The 17045-nt window shown below is 39.7% G+C and overlaps 1 protein-coding gene across 3 annotated transcripts in view; it reads right to left on the reverse strand.

The window, feature by feature from the left end:
* Window positions 1-3826: 3826 nt before the first annotated feature.
* The window catches only part of VWC2 (von Willebrand factor C domain containing 2), a 59611-nt gene continuing 46392 nt past the window's right edge, over window positions 3827-17045 (reverse strand). For 2 of the 3 annotated variants that reach the window (XM_067292430.1, XM_067292429.1), the window contains one exon: window positions 3827-4292. In XM_067292430.1, coding sequence (XP_067148531.1) covers window positions 4141-4292 — 152 coding nt within the window. In that variant the 3' untranslated portion in view covers window positions 3827-4140. The remainder of the gene's footprint in view (window positions 4293-17045) is intronic. The other variant, XM_067292431.1, reaches the window with a different exon arrangement.

The following is a 17045-nucleotide window of genomic DNA, read 5'->3' on the forward strand; positions in this document are numbered from 1 at the left end:
CCTATGGAACAGTAACTGCGTAATTTTATAATTACCTGAAACCATCTAGAATATGATCTCCTCAAGCCCCTACTTACACATTTGAAGCCAAACTCATGTATAGTGTAATCCTATAAAAATGGACAAGACCACACCAACAGTTAATTTTGCTGTGATTTCAACTGGGAAATAAGCAGAAGCAAGTGAAGTAGAAGCAGAAATATCATATTCATGCCAATGAAGCTACACAAGAACATCTGAGAAGAATATTCATTTTCCAAGCAACAGATCTTCAAATACAAAATTATTCATGAGCTATCGGCATGTCTTGAAATCCAGTTTTTGTAGACACAACCCACCTGCAAAGTTGAACTTCTCATATACAGGATACATAATACTGTTTGCATGGAACCAGCTGAGTATCTAGGCTTCAGGTATGTGCTCTTTTGGAAAATACACCCAACAGCCAAAAGCCACTATTATGTAGCATTATTCTATAGCAATTATTTATATATAACTAAGTTTTTTTACTTCATTAATGTGCACCTTACTTGCTTAACATTATAAAAAATGTAAAATATAATGCCCAATAACAGGTAAATTGGCTGTCAGAGACACATTGTTTATTTTCATTTTTTAAGTTTTTTTTTTTTTTCAGCTGTCAGATGAACGTGTCTCAGTATGAGAGTCAATATACTCTGAGTTTGGTTCATTAGAAGTGACACAGAAGGATTTTCTAAATTTTTAAGGTTATACAGCAGGTGTCCCTCAATATGAAGAGGTATGTTACTTGACCAAATTGAAATGTGTAGATAAATGCATGTGGCCACCACAGCAGTTCTGGTTTTTGCTTAGGGATTAAATGATTGCATTACTTTGAAGATGAATGATCTCTAGCTACAGTTCATATTGTCTAATTTTTTAATTTCCATATTTTCATTTTCCACTGCTGTCAAGAGGGAAATTTCCATTTTAAACCTCTGTCTCTGTGAAGTGACAATTTGTAGTAGGCTGCAAATCTCAGCTCTCCAACTCTGCCACTCCATTGCCAAAGGCCAGCTCACTGTTAGGTGCAGTCACCTGCTAAGAGTTGGGGTCATTCAGTCCCTTTGCCTCTGGGCTGGGCTTGCTGACAGCATCACTGTGCACCAATTGTGGTGGAAGGGACAGGCTGGTGAAATTTGTCCAAGAAAGCTGAATCAGCCCATTTCCCCATCTCAGTGATGGCCGAAGAGCTCTCATGTGGAAACACTACAGGCCAAGGCCAGATATGGTCCAGTGACCTTAGCATAAAGAAGGTCCATAGTTCATCATGACTTCTACAGCTAGTTATCATTACATCTGAAAAGAAAAGAAAATAAAAATCTGCAACTCAAAAGACTAGCAAAATGCATTCTCTTCAAGAAACCACCCGCAGAGCTGGGTGACCATAAACTGGTCTAGATGAATTGGCCCAGGAAATTCCAGATAAAATGGGAAAGGACCAATCTATTACTACAGAAGGATGACAAGAATACATTGGTACCAGGACAGAAAGGTGGAAAAATCCAGTGGAAAAATCCAGTGGAAAAAAGTGCAGTAGAAAATGTTTATAAAAGCTGCACTAGAAACACATACAAAAATAGCATTTAACCTTAATTTAACCTCCATACATCAATAACCTCAATACTCAATACTTTGGTAAAGACAGATCTTCCCAAAAGAACAGAAATTCAAGCCTAGGGAAACAGTATAAACTTAGCAAGAGCCTTCAGTGAAGGAAAAACAAAATGTAACTAGTCAAAGATGAGATTTCCAGTTTCCAAGTTAAACATGGCCATACATTTAAAGATTCACAATTCTGTGAGTCATATAGTTGCACTGAAAACAGAAAGTGTCCTAAAGAGACACTAACCAGCCTATTGGGAACATCAATCCTACGCCAAGTTGCAAGTCCAAATTTGCTGCTCTTACTCATGTTGTGCAGCCCTTCTGACATGGGTACTTCCACTTCCTTCAAGACGATATTCATGGAAGAATATTGGCACTCATGGTACCTTCTCAGTGCTGTGCAGATACTTATTTCAGTAAGTAGAAACCTACAGCCATGCTTTGAAGCACGGATGCTGCTGATTTAGGAACAAGCTTTCTACTTATGTCATATGTGTAATGAATCCTATCCAAGTACATCAATGAACAGATATACTTAAAATAATGCATTTTTTAGCCAAATCCTTCCTCCTTTACTCCCACTAAGTAGAATTTCATTGTTACTAACAGCTATTCAAGGAGTAAGGTACTCCTCTATACAATGGCAGAACTGAGCATTTATGCTTATATCTGCAGGTGTGCTAATGGTCTAGATACAAGTGAGATATGAAACGCTTCTTCCTCCCCACTTCCAAGAAAAAAAACCCAAAACACTGCACTGTGCATCACCATGCACTGCTGCCAGCTGAGTGACTCCCAGGTGAAATACTTCCTGTATCCCTGCTAGTAATTGCAGTTACTGGAAAACAGCATTTTCAGTTCAATGTTTACATCCATCTACATGAACTTAAGGGAAATTATTTGATTTTCTTGTGGTTTAAACTATTCAAAATCAATAATCTGCCTTCCTTTCTCCCTTTCTCCTTAGGAACAGACTAATACCACACGACTGCCACAGAATTGTCTGCACAAGTTATGGTTCCTCGATTTGTGATTCTATCGCTCCTCTTCCTCTCCCAAACTACTGTAGTTTCCAGTACTGTGGAAAACCATGCCCAGTAACAGATAAACACATACTCCTAATACAGACTTGAGGTGAAACCTGGGATCCATTCAGGTCAGTGGCAAGACTCCCATGGTCTTCAGAAGGGCCGGAAATTCATACTTGGTATGGATGGAAACCTAGAAACCAGGTCACATCATGGGAGTACGTAGCAAAGGGTAATGAGAACATAAGTAATATTCTAGTTTTAGATCTTGATTCTTTAAATCTTCCCTCCAGTGAAAGCTTAAAGGTAAGCCCATGTTTAAGTGTTTTCCTCAATTGTTGTCTTAACAGAAATTCAAAGCAGATGTAGTCTAGGAGTTGGTGATAAACAAAATTAAAAACAAAACAAATCTAGACGAAGGCTGTTAACCACCAAAGTAGTGAGATTTGCTTTACCTTACATGTCTTCGGGGTCAGGTTGTGTGCTATAAATCCTTTGATGGAATCAAAGAGCTTGCTCAAAACCTTTCTTTTCAACAGCTGTGGGATTGTGCAGCCACAAACCAGCCTTCCTGCCAAAGGATTTGTAATGTGGAACCACATCCGGGGATGCTCATTCTGCCGCTCTAGCCCTTCTGAGTTACACTTCTTCACATCCATTGCACATAACATTAATGATGCTGTTTGGTTACTTATCATCATTTCAACCACCCAGGGGTCACTATATTGGTCACATCACAAGGAATTTGTCCCACTGCAATGTGTTATGCCTGAACTCGGTATTAGGAATTGATTTTGTCAAATTACACTTTCATGACAACAGTTATGAGAGATCAGCTTCATACTACCCACTGCTCCAAGTTATCTCAGCTGGGGACCAGTAGACATGCACCAGTAGAACTCAGAAAAGGAGTTGACGCAATTTACATTATAGCAATATTAATAAATGAGCACATATTCTCTGAAAGCATATACTGCATGTTTTCAAAAGAGAGAGCTTCAAAGTTTTGTCATATGCTGGTTCTTTCATAGCCCCCTAAACAGAAAATAAGCAAACAAACCAAAAAACCCCTCATATGATGAAACTAGAACAAAAATGTAATGTTTTAGTTATGGTGCATGTATACAATAGGACAGGCAACCGTACAGTAATTTAAACTTTATTGTCTATATAAAACATTTATTTTTAAGCTCTATAATGGTATTATAGAAATACATAGAATATTTGATAGAGTGCATTTAGTGTACTCACTGTGAAAATAAAACACATTTATTAAGACAGGTATTCTTTATGTCCAAACTTTTTAAATATATGCACTTCTTGGCTTTGCAGTATTATGTTACTATGAAAAGCAAAATACCAATATGCTATTCTCTGCTCCTCACCAAAATCTTCATGTTCAGATTTCCCTGGGTCATCTAGTGTGCTCACTGCTGCAAGATATTTTATAAAAAAACCCAAAGTACTTTGATTTGTAGATTTCTTATATTCGTTTGCATTCATGTCTAGTGCACATAGCTTGTCGTTCAATTCTCCAAGTGCCTTCTTCGTAAGTACAGTGACATATAGTGCATTCATCAGTTTTCACCTCTCGGCCTGCTGGAATGACAATGGTTTCTGCAAAGCAGTTCGGGCCTAAAAAAAGGAAAGAGTTTATTATGTGATACCCATAGCACACTATAATCCAGCATAGTTTAGCTGTAGTCTCAAGCACTGAAAATCTAATACAAAGTCAGCAACACTGCGCATGTTAAACAAATGTGAGTATAGTGCACAAGGCATAAAAGCAGGGAAGAGAACAGGGACCTGTGCCTTCTCATTCGGCTGGAGGTTCTCAGTATGGCCTGTCCTGCCCTCCAGAAGTGAGGGTATGATATATCTGTTGTGCAAAATGTGCAACCGTGATAGACACCTGGGCACAAACTGACCATGTAGATGAATACAGATTTAAGCTAGAAAAAATCCTGCTACTGACAGTGCTATTGTAGGCTATTAGAAAGTTGACTATAAAGGTTATTACCTTCCCCCCACTTGAAGCACCGTATTTTGTGTAATAATCAAAGTATCAGAGTAGTTTATTTTCCATTTTATGAGAAAATATTCTGTTTCCATTAGAACTGAATAGCTTCAGCCTCTTCTGTACAAAGACTCTTGTCATGTATAAAATGAAATACTCCATTTTATATAAGTCAGCAAATATACAAACTCTTTCTTTCACAGTACACCAGAACAAATTCATTTCCAAGGATCAGGCAGAACAAGTCCACAGCACCATGTTCGCATGACAAATCTGATCCTTTCAAAAGGTGACATCCTCACATCTCTCTGCTGCAGAGGGCTTCAAGTGCTGTATCAGCTCTAGTTCTGCATTAAAGAAAATTTCTGCCTTGAAAATCCACAGACACTTGTAAAACAGCACTAAGCCCTACCAATCATCCCAGATGTATATATTGCCATCTTCTTAGAGGAATCCAGCCCTTTCATTGACGAAATACGCAGAGCTCAGCTTCTCAGGTGGAGCCTGGCTATTTAACAGCACTTGGTACCAGTATCCCCCAGAGTAGGACACGCGGTATGGACTAGCATGTATTGAGCTGATATAGCTGAAACTCTTGACAGAATGGGGGTGTGCAAAAGCTTATCAATCTGTTTGCCAAGGAAGGAAATAAATCACGGATGAGGTTCAGTCTCCCATTGCCAGTCATCAATTGTAAGAACTAAGCCAAACATTATGGCTTCTTCTTCTAAGGCAATTTAATTTTTTTTTTTTAAAGTGCTCTCTCTGAAAGCCAAAGGCAGATACACGCTGCACTTTTTAAAGCACAAACCAAATGGTTCACAAATCAATTTTAACAGTTCTGTCTTTGGATCAGACCATGCGTTTTGTGCACTGACACAGCAGCCTGAGAAGTATGTTCCAGGCTGAAAGCGATGAAGGCCCTTCTCACTGAAGAGTTATCCCTCTAGAAAGCACCTGCAAGATTTGCAGAAGTTTGGTTCACCAAGTTAATTCTCTGAATATTTAGTTCTCTGAAATATTCTCAGAGTATTAATTCTCTGAATATTTAAGCCAGTATTTTGTTTCAGAATTGACTGTTAACAAACACCTCTAAGATGTGCCTTCTTTTGTAGTTTTGAGTGACTTCTTGCCTCTTGAAGTTTTTGGGCACAGAATGGACAGAAAATACAGAGTATGATGCAGCACATTTCATATAAAGTTACTGGGTTTCCTAACTTAATGTTACTGTGGTACTGCTGAGTTTGTGGCCCCCTCATTCTGATCATGCAAAGTATCTCTGGGCTGGACAAACCCGGAGCGAGGACTTGAGCAGGGAGGGAGACATTCTCCAGGTCCTGCTGCACACTGACAGGTGCCACCTTTCAGCTGAGATACAGAAGAGTTCTTAGCTATCCTCAGTGGGACTTTGAAAGATTTCTATTCTAATGTATATAATTCTAATTATTTTTCAGTTATAAACAATCATCTTCTTGTTACTAACAGTTTTCCATCATGCCAAGTTGGGTTGATCCCCACAGAAGAAACAGATGCCTGAGTATTTTGCATACTGGCCTGTAATAGCCCTTTGATTTAAAAAGCTGTGATATGAAGTGTTAAAATATTAAAAGTGGAATTTGCTTGCCATGGAGGATTTGTATGAGACCTACAGACCACTTGAAATTTATATAGACACTATTAAAAAAGGCAGAAGAGCAACATAAATGATGTTTTCATTATAAAAATCAACCAGGGAATGAAGTAAAGCCAGTGCAACACATGGAATTTAGTAGGATTCCAACCCTAAATGCCTCCATTTCCACTTAAGTACCTTAATGCCATGCATGACTTGTCCTTAAATCAGAAAATTATTTAATGTAAAGATAGAACAAGTTAGCCCTAAATTCTTAAACCATTTTAATGTGGGGAAAATAATTGTGTTGCTAAATCTACAGAAGGAAAATAACCATCTACTTGAGAAAGGGAACCCTACAAAAATAAATGACAGGAAAAAAGTAAGTTATTGAGCAAGCTAGATTTTCTTTTTTTTTTGTATACAGCTATTCTGCAGAAAATTACCTATTTTAGGGTTCTGCATTTACACCCATCATTATTGTAACTGCATATCCTAGATAGTATTCAGAATGACAGTAGTCATGTTATTATTTGAATGCAAGGCATCCTTGCCTTACATTTTCCTTTGTGCTATTGGAAGCTAACTTTAAGGAAGTTTTGTGAACTTAGTATTGTGGTTAATGTTACAGAAAAGGTCATCAATGAAAAGGCTGGACTAGCTATATTACAGCAACGCTTCCATGCACATAAATGCCAATAAAATATAGTGCCTGAACACAGAAAACAATTCTACAGCCCTCCTTTTATCATTTCTCCAATTCCTAAGACCTCTTTTTTAGGGAAAATGACCTTCTCCCTCCCCAAGTCTCATTCAGTTTTGAAGTTCTTTAGCTTTGGGTTTTTGGCTCCTCTCCAGCCCAAGCTGCTGCTCACCACCCCCTTTCCCTTCTCCCCTCCGTAGCAGCCACAAAAATTGGACTTACCCAGCTGCACATGCCAGAGGAGAGCCAGCCTGTGGCTCTCGGAGGGGACCCATGGGGTTGCAGCTGCCCGAGGCACCAGGTCCTGCGGCAGCTGCAGGAATCCTGGCATCCGGCTGCCCCCACGCCTCCAGCAGCATCCCCTGGATCTGCCTAGGAGAGGGTGGCAGGGCCAGATGGGAGCTGCTGCTTGGACGTATTATGCTGATGAACCACCTAACACATCCATTTGCCACCTGCCTACAGGAGGGAAACTGAGAAATCAAAGATCTGAAGTAGACCCTGGGAACAGGAAGAAGAGTGAGTTCAAAAAAGCCCATTTTTAGTCTAAAGACTGCCATTTTCCTGCTCTCCCATGGGAGAGGGAGAGGGAGAGGGAGAGGGAGAGGGAGAACTTTCCTCCAAATTCAGAATACATAAGGTGTCCTGATGGCATTTGCTGAAACTGCAGCTTTACTTAAAACTGGGCAGTTTGCATCAATTTAGCAAGATTTGCAGCTTCCCATCACAAAAGGCAAGACGTTTCATGAGTTTTTAAAAAGTTTGAAAAATTATCTGACTTAGGACATGAAAAGCATTTCAAGATAAATAGGAGCTATTCTAACTCCAAAGTGCTATTTGATTCTCTCATTAAATGTTCCTGTTGCAACAGTAGTGGAAAGTGAATCTCTTCTCCTTGGTCTGCAAAGCAGTTTGCCTTCATTTCCGAGCTAGCGGTTGTTATCACTGGTCTGCTCGACTTCAGCATCTGGTACTAGTTCAGTGCAGCAGGGGCTTGTTTGAGCCTGTTTGATCTGCAGTATTAAGCCTCCTGGGCTCTGAGGAAGTCAGTGGTGCTGCACGTCTTCACAGTAGATGAAGATCTCACCATATCACTCTTAAATCTGGCAGAAAATTCAATATGACATATTGTACCAATTCCAAGCGCAGTTTGAAACCCACCATGACATCATTTGTTTTTTCTAAAGTATACCCTGGCTCTGTCAGGCTCTGCTTGAGCCAAACCATGATGGTATCAACAGAGAGATTGCTTTCCTAGGGCTAAGGCAGAGTTTCTGCTGTTTCAGTGAGCAGTGAGTTCGGCAAATAGCCTCAGTTCCCACACTGAGCACTAGATTGGGATCCAGCTCTAGGTTTTCCCATGCTTGAAATAATGAATCCTAGCTTCCAAAACAACATTTATATTGGCATCTCAACAATTAGGAAAGCATATTTGGTGGTTGATTCATTGAGACTTTATAACTGGACTCTCACCCCTTAAATGTTTCAAGATTTAAAAAGTTTAAAAACATTATTGGGGGAAACACAACTATTTTTCTTTTTTTTTCCAAAGTCTTTATGCTGATAGTGTGAAAAGCTTCCAATGAGTTATGTTTTATGCTTCAGTGTTGATAAGTGCAACAATTTAATTAAAATGCAAATTCTGTTATCTCCGAAGAAAACAGCCGATACCAATTATCAACAGAGAATGCCCACGCCACTCACCTACAGTAGCAATAGTACCTGTAACCTTGGCAACCTCGAAAGCAAGTCTCTGAAGCTGCTCCTTCTCTCCTTCCACAAAACTGTAGCTGCACCTTATAGCTGTATCTGTTTCCTCCACAGCCCGCCCCTGCTTTTGCATGGGCACATGTTCCTAGCAGTTCAAAAATATGTCGCACACAGCAACTTGATAAATCATATGTTAATCAACTGGTTTTGTCATGTATTGAACCAAATTACGGACAAAGAAATCTGCTCAACTGCGAATCAATGTGTTCGCCCGGAGAATAAGTCAGCGCAAATTTTAGCCAATTAGAACTACAGGGACAACCTCTGTAATATAGTACTTTGATGTAAGACTATTTTGGGCTTTGGCTTTAAACTAAACTCCCTAATAGCTGCCCTTCTAATAGCTATTTGCAACAGTCAAGCAGATAAGTGTTGAGGTAACTGATAGCACACCTATCTGCCTGCATTATATTCATCACTATGGTATTTGCAAATGACAAAACCTCAACATTTAGCTTATCTCCTTTCTATTTTCTTCTAATTTAACAGAAAGATTTCCAGTACTTACAACATGAAAAGATGGATCCTAGACTTCATCCTGGAGGTCATGAGAATCATGACATTATATAAGAAATAACCATGTTAGGTCAGATCAGAGGTCCAGCTGCATCTGACAGTAGCCAAAAGGAGATGCACAGGGAAGTGTATGGGCACAGTGCAATGGTTCCTAAAATAAACATCCAGCTTCCAGCATTTTCTGAATCAGAGACTTCAAAAGTGGCTCCTATTTACTCAGTAGCCTTTAATGGATTTCTCTTTCATTAAACTCTCCAACATGTTGTTGAACCCATGTAAACTTCTACAAGATTTGGTGGCAAGGAGGTCCACAGCTCATGCACAGTGTACAACAGTTTCCTTTTGTTTGCCTGACACCTTCCACCTGCTACCTATATTTTTTGATACCCCCAAATTGCTGTACTGGAAGAGGCAATAACATGCCATTTTTCTAGACCTTTATCATATCAACCCTCCCTCCCATCACCTTGTCTGCAGACTGAAGAGTCCAGGTCTGTACCATCATCCTTGCTGACCTCTCCAAACCTCTTCCTATTCTACTGAGTCCTTTTTGGGCTGTGAAGACCAGACGGCTGTGAAGACCAGACTGGCACACCATACACAAGTTGTAAAAATACCGTGGACTTGCACAATAGCATGGTGATATCACCCGTTTGTTCCCCATTTTCCTCTTAATTCCTAGAATATCATTTCTGTTGTGACTATCAATGACAAAATTGAGCTGAAATTATCAATATTATATCACAGATGAAAATCTTACAGAAACAACCATTTCATTTTATGCAAACAAACTCCCATAGTGCCTGTGCTACAGAAAACTTTCACTTTCCAGCACCATTACGTATAGCAACAATGTTCCTATAACTTCAGGAACATGCAAGAGAAAGAGCAGCTTTCTATTTCATCTTTCAGATCTTTCTTCCTTCTGATGTTTCTATACTTCCTCCAGAATTCTCCTCGAATTTTTCTTAAGATGCCTGAGAGACTAATGAAACACAGATTTATTTTTATTTTTACTTTTTTTTTTAAGGAAATGTAGCCAAGCCTCCTGCTTCCTTTTCAAACTGTCTGGCCCTGTGACCTGTATGTCATAGGACAAAACCAACGATTTTTCTCTGTCTGAGCTGGAAATGACACCCGGGAGCTAAGGGCCAAACCACAGAGAGAGGATTACTGTGCTTGGCTCCCCACGCTGCACTTTAAAAGACACCGACCTTCCACTAGTTTACAGAGTCCCTTCCATACTCGCGGAGCAATCCTGAGAGGGGTTTTGAAACATGCTAACACAGGGTGGCAAGAAAAAAAGTCAGTCTGCTCTACCATGCAGCACTGAGGCACACAAGATTTTGAAATAGAGGCATTGCCTCCCTCATCCTTCCTAAATCTCATCACTTTCCCAAAGATGGTATGTGCACCTACTTTGTGCCCTCCCAAGCGCTAATCTCTTCTATAGAGACTGTATCTCCCTGGCTTGATTTTGCTTCCCTCTCATGTGGATATATATAAAATATGTACACCCTCTGAGAAACGTCAGCTTGGAAGATAAAGCACAAAAAGCAGCCAGCAAAAGTAGTCTGTGACTGGGTCCTGAAGGTTCTCATTCACTCACAAAAATAAGTTCATCACCCCTGTCATTGGCAATGTGCCGACTGCTCGCAGCTTGGTTTCACCAAGCCCAGTACCTTTGGATACTACTGTACCAAGTCCAAGAGAGAGCTTTCAATTACAAAAGAAGGATTCAGGCAGACCCAATTTTAAGAGCAATTTGGGACCTTATAAGAGCCGGTGTACTATTTCTGTGGTTTATCAATGCCTTAAGACATGGGCATGCAGAGAAAAAATATTGCAAACATCTTAATAGACTTCCAGTAAATGTGTACATCTGACAATAAAAATAAAGATTCCCATCCATTTGCAATTTTACCTAGCAGCTAGGGGAATTAACAAAAAGGCAGTGTGTGCAATGTGTTATCTTTTTTAAAAGCAGTGTTTTGTTCAAACTAGATAGAGTCTTGGTGCTTTTAAGAAGACAATAATAATAATAATAATAATAAAATCCTTCCCATTTTTAGGGTCATGTTTTGTTAGATACACAGGAAACTGACAGATTGGAAGAAAATCTGCCAAAGGGCAAAAACAATTAAAAATAACATTTTGCCACATAATTTAGAAAAATGGGTGTAACAGCATCTGCTGTAAGTAGACAGAAGAAAGCTCAATGAAGTTCTTGTGTAACAAAATGGGCTGATCATGTCCTCAATGGCACTGCTATGACAATGTAGGCATTAAAGCAAGAGTACTTACTGTAGTCTCAGTGTGTGTGTGTGTGTTTTAATACTGAAGATAAAAGGAGCTATAATCTTAGAGCTGTGTTTTAAGATTCTGCTTTTGAGATGCACAATCCTTGTTTTGTGATTTTTATTGTTTTATTTTTAATTTATCACATGTGACAGAACTATTGATTAATGTTTTGGTCTGCCTCCAACCCTAGAAAAAATGGGAGAAGCGTGTAAAAATTCAACAGAATATAAAACAAAGCAATCACAGCCAGCGAAATTATCCCTTCCACCACTGAGTCTTCCAAAGCCTGATTCTCCATTGCCTTGCACTTTGCGGTGACATTAGCATCTGTGAAATGAAAATGTAAAACACTACCAAAAGCAGGGCTGCACAATTGCTTTTGCACAGATATAAATTACTTCATAAGGGAGCAGACAGGAACAGTCCTTAATCCTGACAACACCACTGTCCCCTTGGATTTCCATGTGTATTCAGAGAAGAGAATTTTAGGTATCCGTTTTTTGTATGCTGAACAAAAAGCAGCTAAAGAACATCGAACACGACACAGTCAAATACCCTATAAGCCAAACAGAAAGACTCGGAGCATAAAAGGGTCCAATTAAATAGGAGGCTCAAGTGTCATAAAAATAAGCTACATCAAACAACCTCCTTTATCAGAGAAAAGATGGAAAGACTTGAATACTCTACTTAAAATGATTTTCAAAAGTCCTATGACTTGTAAAGGGATATTGTGTTCCCCAAGAAGCTGAAAAACAACACCAATTAGACATGAGCTGAGCACTGTGTGTATCTCACAGAAAACTATATAAACACTCTGAAGCTGGCAAGGAGTGTATGAATTTTGCACTCGGCTTTCTTGCAACTCAAACACCACCCAGATGATTGGAAAATCAGAGACGGGGCTTGAATGCGCTGCACAGACTCCTGTCCAGTGTCCGAGACCCACCATGCTCAGGAGCTGGCGCTGATCGTTTGCAGCCAAGCTCACTGCCTGCCCTGCCTGCTCGGCACCGCAGCTGCGTGCACCTTAAACTTGCAGAAAACAGTATTCCTGCCCAAAGAAGCTGTGATGGGGCAAGTGGCTGCCCGCTCCAGTGCTCTTTGCACAAGGCCTTCTTAAAAGCTCTCCTGTTGCTAGCAGCAAATTTAATAGGGCTAATCCTTCTCTGTCTTGAGCTATTTATTGAGTTACTCCCAAATGACATCAGCGAGACCTGGTGAAAGACCTACTTGGCTTTTAACAGAATTAAATCTTATTCTCACAGCGAAGCATCAGTTTATTCCTCAGACTAAGAAAGCCACGTGAAATGCCTTCATTAAAAGACTCTACACACGTTATTCTAAAAAATATAATGCAAATTTAAATAGACTTTGCATTTCCAAAGGCACACGCTACAGGGGAGTAATTTAATGCATCAGAGAGTTGCTGCAAAACCTGGAACGAAAAGCATATTCTAACTAGCCAAAATACTGCAGCGCTGGTCAGCCGTGCTATCAGCCAGGCTCACTGGGGCACCGAGGAATATGCGGTAACTCAGCCAGTAATGCATGGGAGTGCATGCATCCTCAAAAACTTAATAAATATGTGTTTAATGAAAGGGAACCGCAGAATGCTAACGAAGGAAGAGATTTGAGAATTATTAAGGAAAAAGATCCCTAAAGACTTCAACTAAATTGAAAGCTAAAGTGGAAGCAAAGTACAGTATAATGCTGCTTTGGCAATCAAGTAGAATGTGAGTCAGTATATTTTTCCAGTCACTGTAAAACACAGGATAGTGAGAATGCGCTATACAAGGATGACCAATAGCTGCTCATTGTCACAAGGAATTATGCAATTAAAACAGCAAAACATTAGCAGTCAAGCATCAGCTGCTATTTAACTGCACTTTAGAACAAATATACTGAATGCTTCTACAAATCAGGGTTTATCTTTCTTACTGAGAATTATTTGAACCAAAATTCTGAATCTAGAATAATTCAATTCCAGAAAGACAGACAAGGACAACTTTCCCAGTTTAACAGTCCCCTTGCAAAATGAGTTTTTTCAAGGGCTTAGTTTTGTTGTTGTTGTTTTGCATTTTTATAATTGTTTGGGTTTTTTTGTTTTTGTTTTAGTAGAGGCTTGTCTACACAAAAAAATTTCTAGCCTTTCACTACTTTACTAGACTTGACCTGCTCTGGCCATACTGGTATAGATGTACATTAGACGGCTTTCTCTGTTTAATCTAAAGTGATATAAACCAGACTGCAAAAGGGCAGGTATATCAGAGGAACAGTAGCTTGGCATCCCAAACACCACTCACCAGTGTAATGCTGGTATACCAACAAGCTGTCTGTAGACAGCTGCAGAAAAAAGGATTAAAAGTTTGGACTCTTAAGAGGAATAAAATTTGTGTAATAACAGAAGTAAAATGGTATGGAGTGTCAGAGCTGCAACTTCATACCCAGAGACGTGTCCTTTAGCAATTTCCAGACTGCATCTATGGACATATGCTGTTTTTATCAGATTTTATTCGAGTTACATGACACAAGGCAAGAATACAGCCACAACCGGTCTTGTATATAAGCACACACGTGATTGATCACTTACGTTCGTCTGTGTGACCAGGTGCTATCCGGGCCCATAGGCATCTCTTGGAAGAGACGCTCGTGTGAGCAAGCACCCAGGAAGCGCTGTTTCTATCTGCGCTCCTAACCCCTCGTATAAATCCTGCCTCTGCCCACCATGCGTCTCCTTGCTCTTCCTCCAGACATCCAGCACCCCGCTCTGCCTTTGCTGCTGCTTTCTTGGGACAAGAGCTATAACTTTAATGCCAAAACTACTCAATTATCCATCTGGTGCAGAAGGCAGCAAATGAGTTTAAGTGAGGACAGCGTGTGGTGGAAACCTCTCCTAAAGCTAAGTAGACTAAGATTTATTTAAAATGTAACAAAACAAAACTGCTCCACTAAAGACTTTTGTTTAATATGTATTCAAGCCTGATGACTTTCCCTCCCCCTTCTGCCTTTTTTTATTTATAATTTTTCCAAAAATCCGCCTCTAAAAAATGGATAAATAACATCATTTGCTGTGGGGAAAGAAGGGACAGGAATTGATCTTGAAAAATGAATTACAATTGTTGGCACATCATATATCACTTTAAAATATGACAAACTCTAACAACATCCTTTGTCATGCACTTCTAGCCTCACTTACTGAAATAAAAAGCTGTATTTTGAGGGTAAAAAATATTGGAAAGAAAAGTCTAATACATGGGAGTCAGACTGGCAACTGAAGAACCTGTTTATCCACCAGTCCTAATGAATTACTACTTTCTTTGGGTGGGAACATTTACAAGGTATATGGTTGTTATTATTTCCAGCCCTACACGAATATATCTGTAAAGAACAGAGTTTGTAAGTTTTCCTAGAGAAAAAAAATTTCACGAACATTTAGTTAAGACACACTTACCTAAGTTACTCTGCAACTGAGAAAATTACAGTATTTTTATGAGCAAAAGGAGAGGTTATACTATGTCTTCCATGTTGCTAAATCAATAATTTTACCTTTTCTTTTTTTCCCCTCTAATGATTTTCCCCTGGTGCTTATGAAACACAGCACTAAGAGGGCTTGCTTTGGAAAGGCTGTATTTTGTACCTTTAAGGGAGACAAAGAGAAAATTTCAGACACTGAATAAAAAATAGCATTCTGAAAACACACCCTTCGTTTCACCGCTGCCCCTGCAGAGCTGTGCTCTCTCTGCTGCCACCCACCACAGTGGTCACGAAGGCTCCTGGGGGCAACTCCTTCAATTATAAGGGCCTGCTGCTCACTACTTATACCAGACTTGCTACACAAACCGCAGCCGAACCAACCCTTCACACAGAGAGGCTACCCAACCCTTTTGTCTACAGGTTGTCCCCTTCACCAGCAGATAGACACGCTCCTCGTGCTTCAGCCCCTCATTTGTAAAACGGTCTCCCTACCACTTTCTCACCTCATGGAGGTCTTGCATAGAATAAAGACTGAGATGCCGAAATAGTATAGCAGTTTTCACCATAGGAATATTCAGGATAGGAACACACCAAAAAAAGCTTCATGTTTCTTTTTATGAGAAACAGTTAACAAGTCAGAACTGCAAATTTAAGGCCCCAATTCTTAGAAGAGCTCCCATATTTAAGACCAAGTCTAAAGGCAGCCATTTACAAGTGCAACCGGTTAATAAGTAAATTTAAGTATATTAAGTTGCAATGCGGAAATCCATCACTGTCTTTCAGAAGTTAATTCTGTCTTGTTTCCATTTGTATCCCCCTTACACAATTCATGAATCAACAACTAGATGGAAGAGATGCTGTGGGGCAGGAGCAGTGGGAAGCCAGAAGATGGAAGGATGATTCAATGCAAAGGCAAAAGAGTGCAAAGCCACTGAGGCTGGAAGAAACTGAGTTAGTAAGAGTGCAAGCAGTAAGGGAAAAGGCTACGAAAACACATGGAGTGACAAGCAAAATGGTTTTAAGGGATCATCTCTTCATAGAGATGGAAAGACAGGTGGTTTGAAGTGAGAGAGATGAATTATGAATACTCATGAGCCAGTTTTGTTAAATGTAAAGACTGTCTCCGTGAGTTATGCAAACCCTTTCATCTTAGAGAAGTGGTGCAGCACAAAATCTGTGAGTCAATCACAGGGGCAGACATATAAGGATCTGCACTACCCAGAAGAAATTTTCTACATAATATTCCTCAACTTCTTCATTTTTGCTGTCTGAATTCAGCACTAATTTTTCCTTTAGCTCCAAAGTTAAGACAACCCATTTGATACCTCAGCACTCTTTTCCTGTTATGCTATTATTGCACACTTTTTCTTGGAGTTCATCTCTGTTACAAAGGTCCCTGAAACCAGGAAGAACACGGTGAAGGAGTGAATCTCCCTGAGAGCAGTCAGATTTGTACATAAATACATTTCAGTTGGGTTAAGGTCTATTGAAAGAAACTTAAGATGATGATGATATAGCTAAGAAGTTTTCCATCAATATTCCCACTGCAGATTTTTAAGATACATCAATGGATCTAGTTTTCATATTTAGACATCAACCCTAACATCACAGGGAGGGATATTTTGGCTAGGAAAAAGCCACAGTTCACCCAGGTCAGCACAATACAGATGTACCTTCAAAAAAGGTACTTCTTTTTTTGATTTGATCTTTTCCCTCATTTTAGAGCCCATTGTTTTTAGCAAACAGCAGCTCACAGTCTAAGTGGCAGAAAGTCATATAATGGATGATACAGGGATGTCTTCTCTTCTAAGTAGGAAAAACCAGGATGTTCCTAATCAGCATCTTCACTATTTAAACGTCCTTCCACTGAACAAAAGCACTTGAGGGTGCAGGCACCACCAACATTGCTGAAGCTACTCTTCACAGGAGGCAGTCATCAGACTCCAGGAATGAGATGTTCAGTAAAAAAAGTAAAAATCAGATTAGGCCTTTTGT

The sequence above is a fragment of the Apteryx mantelli genome, chromosome 2 (genome assembly GCF_036417845.1).
Source record: "Apteryx mantelli isolate bAptMan1 chromosome 2, bAptMan1.hap1, whole genome shotgun sequence".
NCBI lineage: Eukaryota > Metazoa > Chordata > Aves > Apterygiformes > Apterygidae > Apteryx > Apteryx mantelli.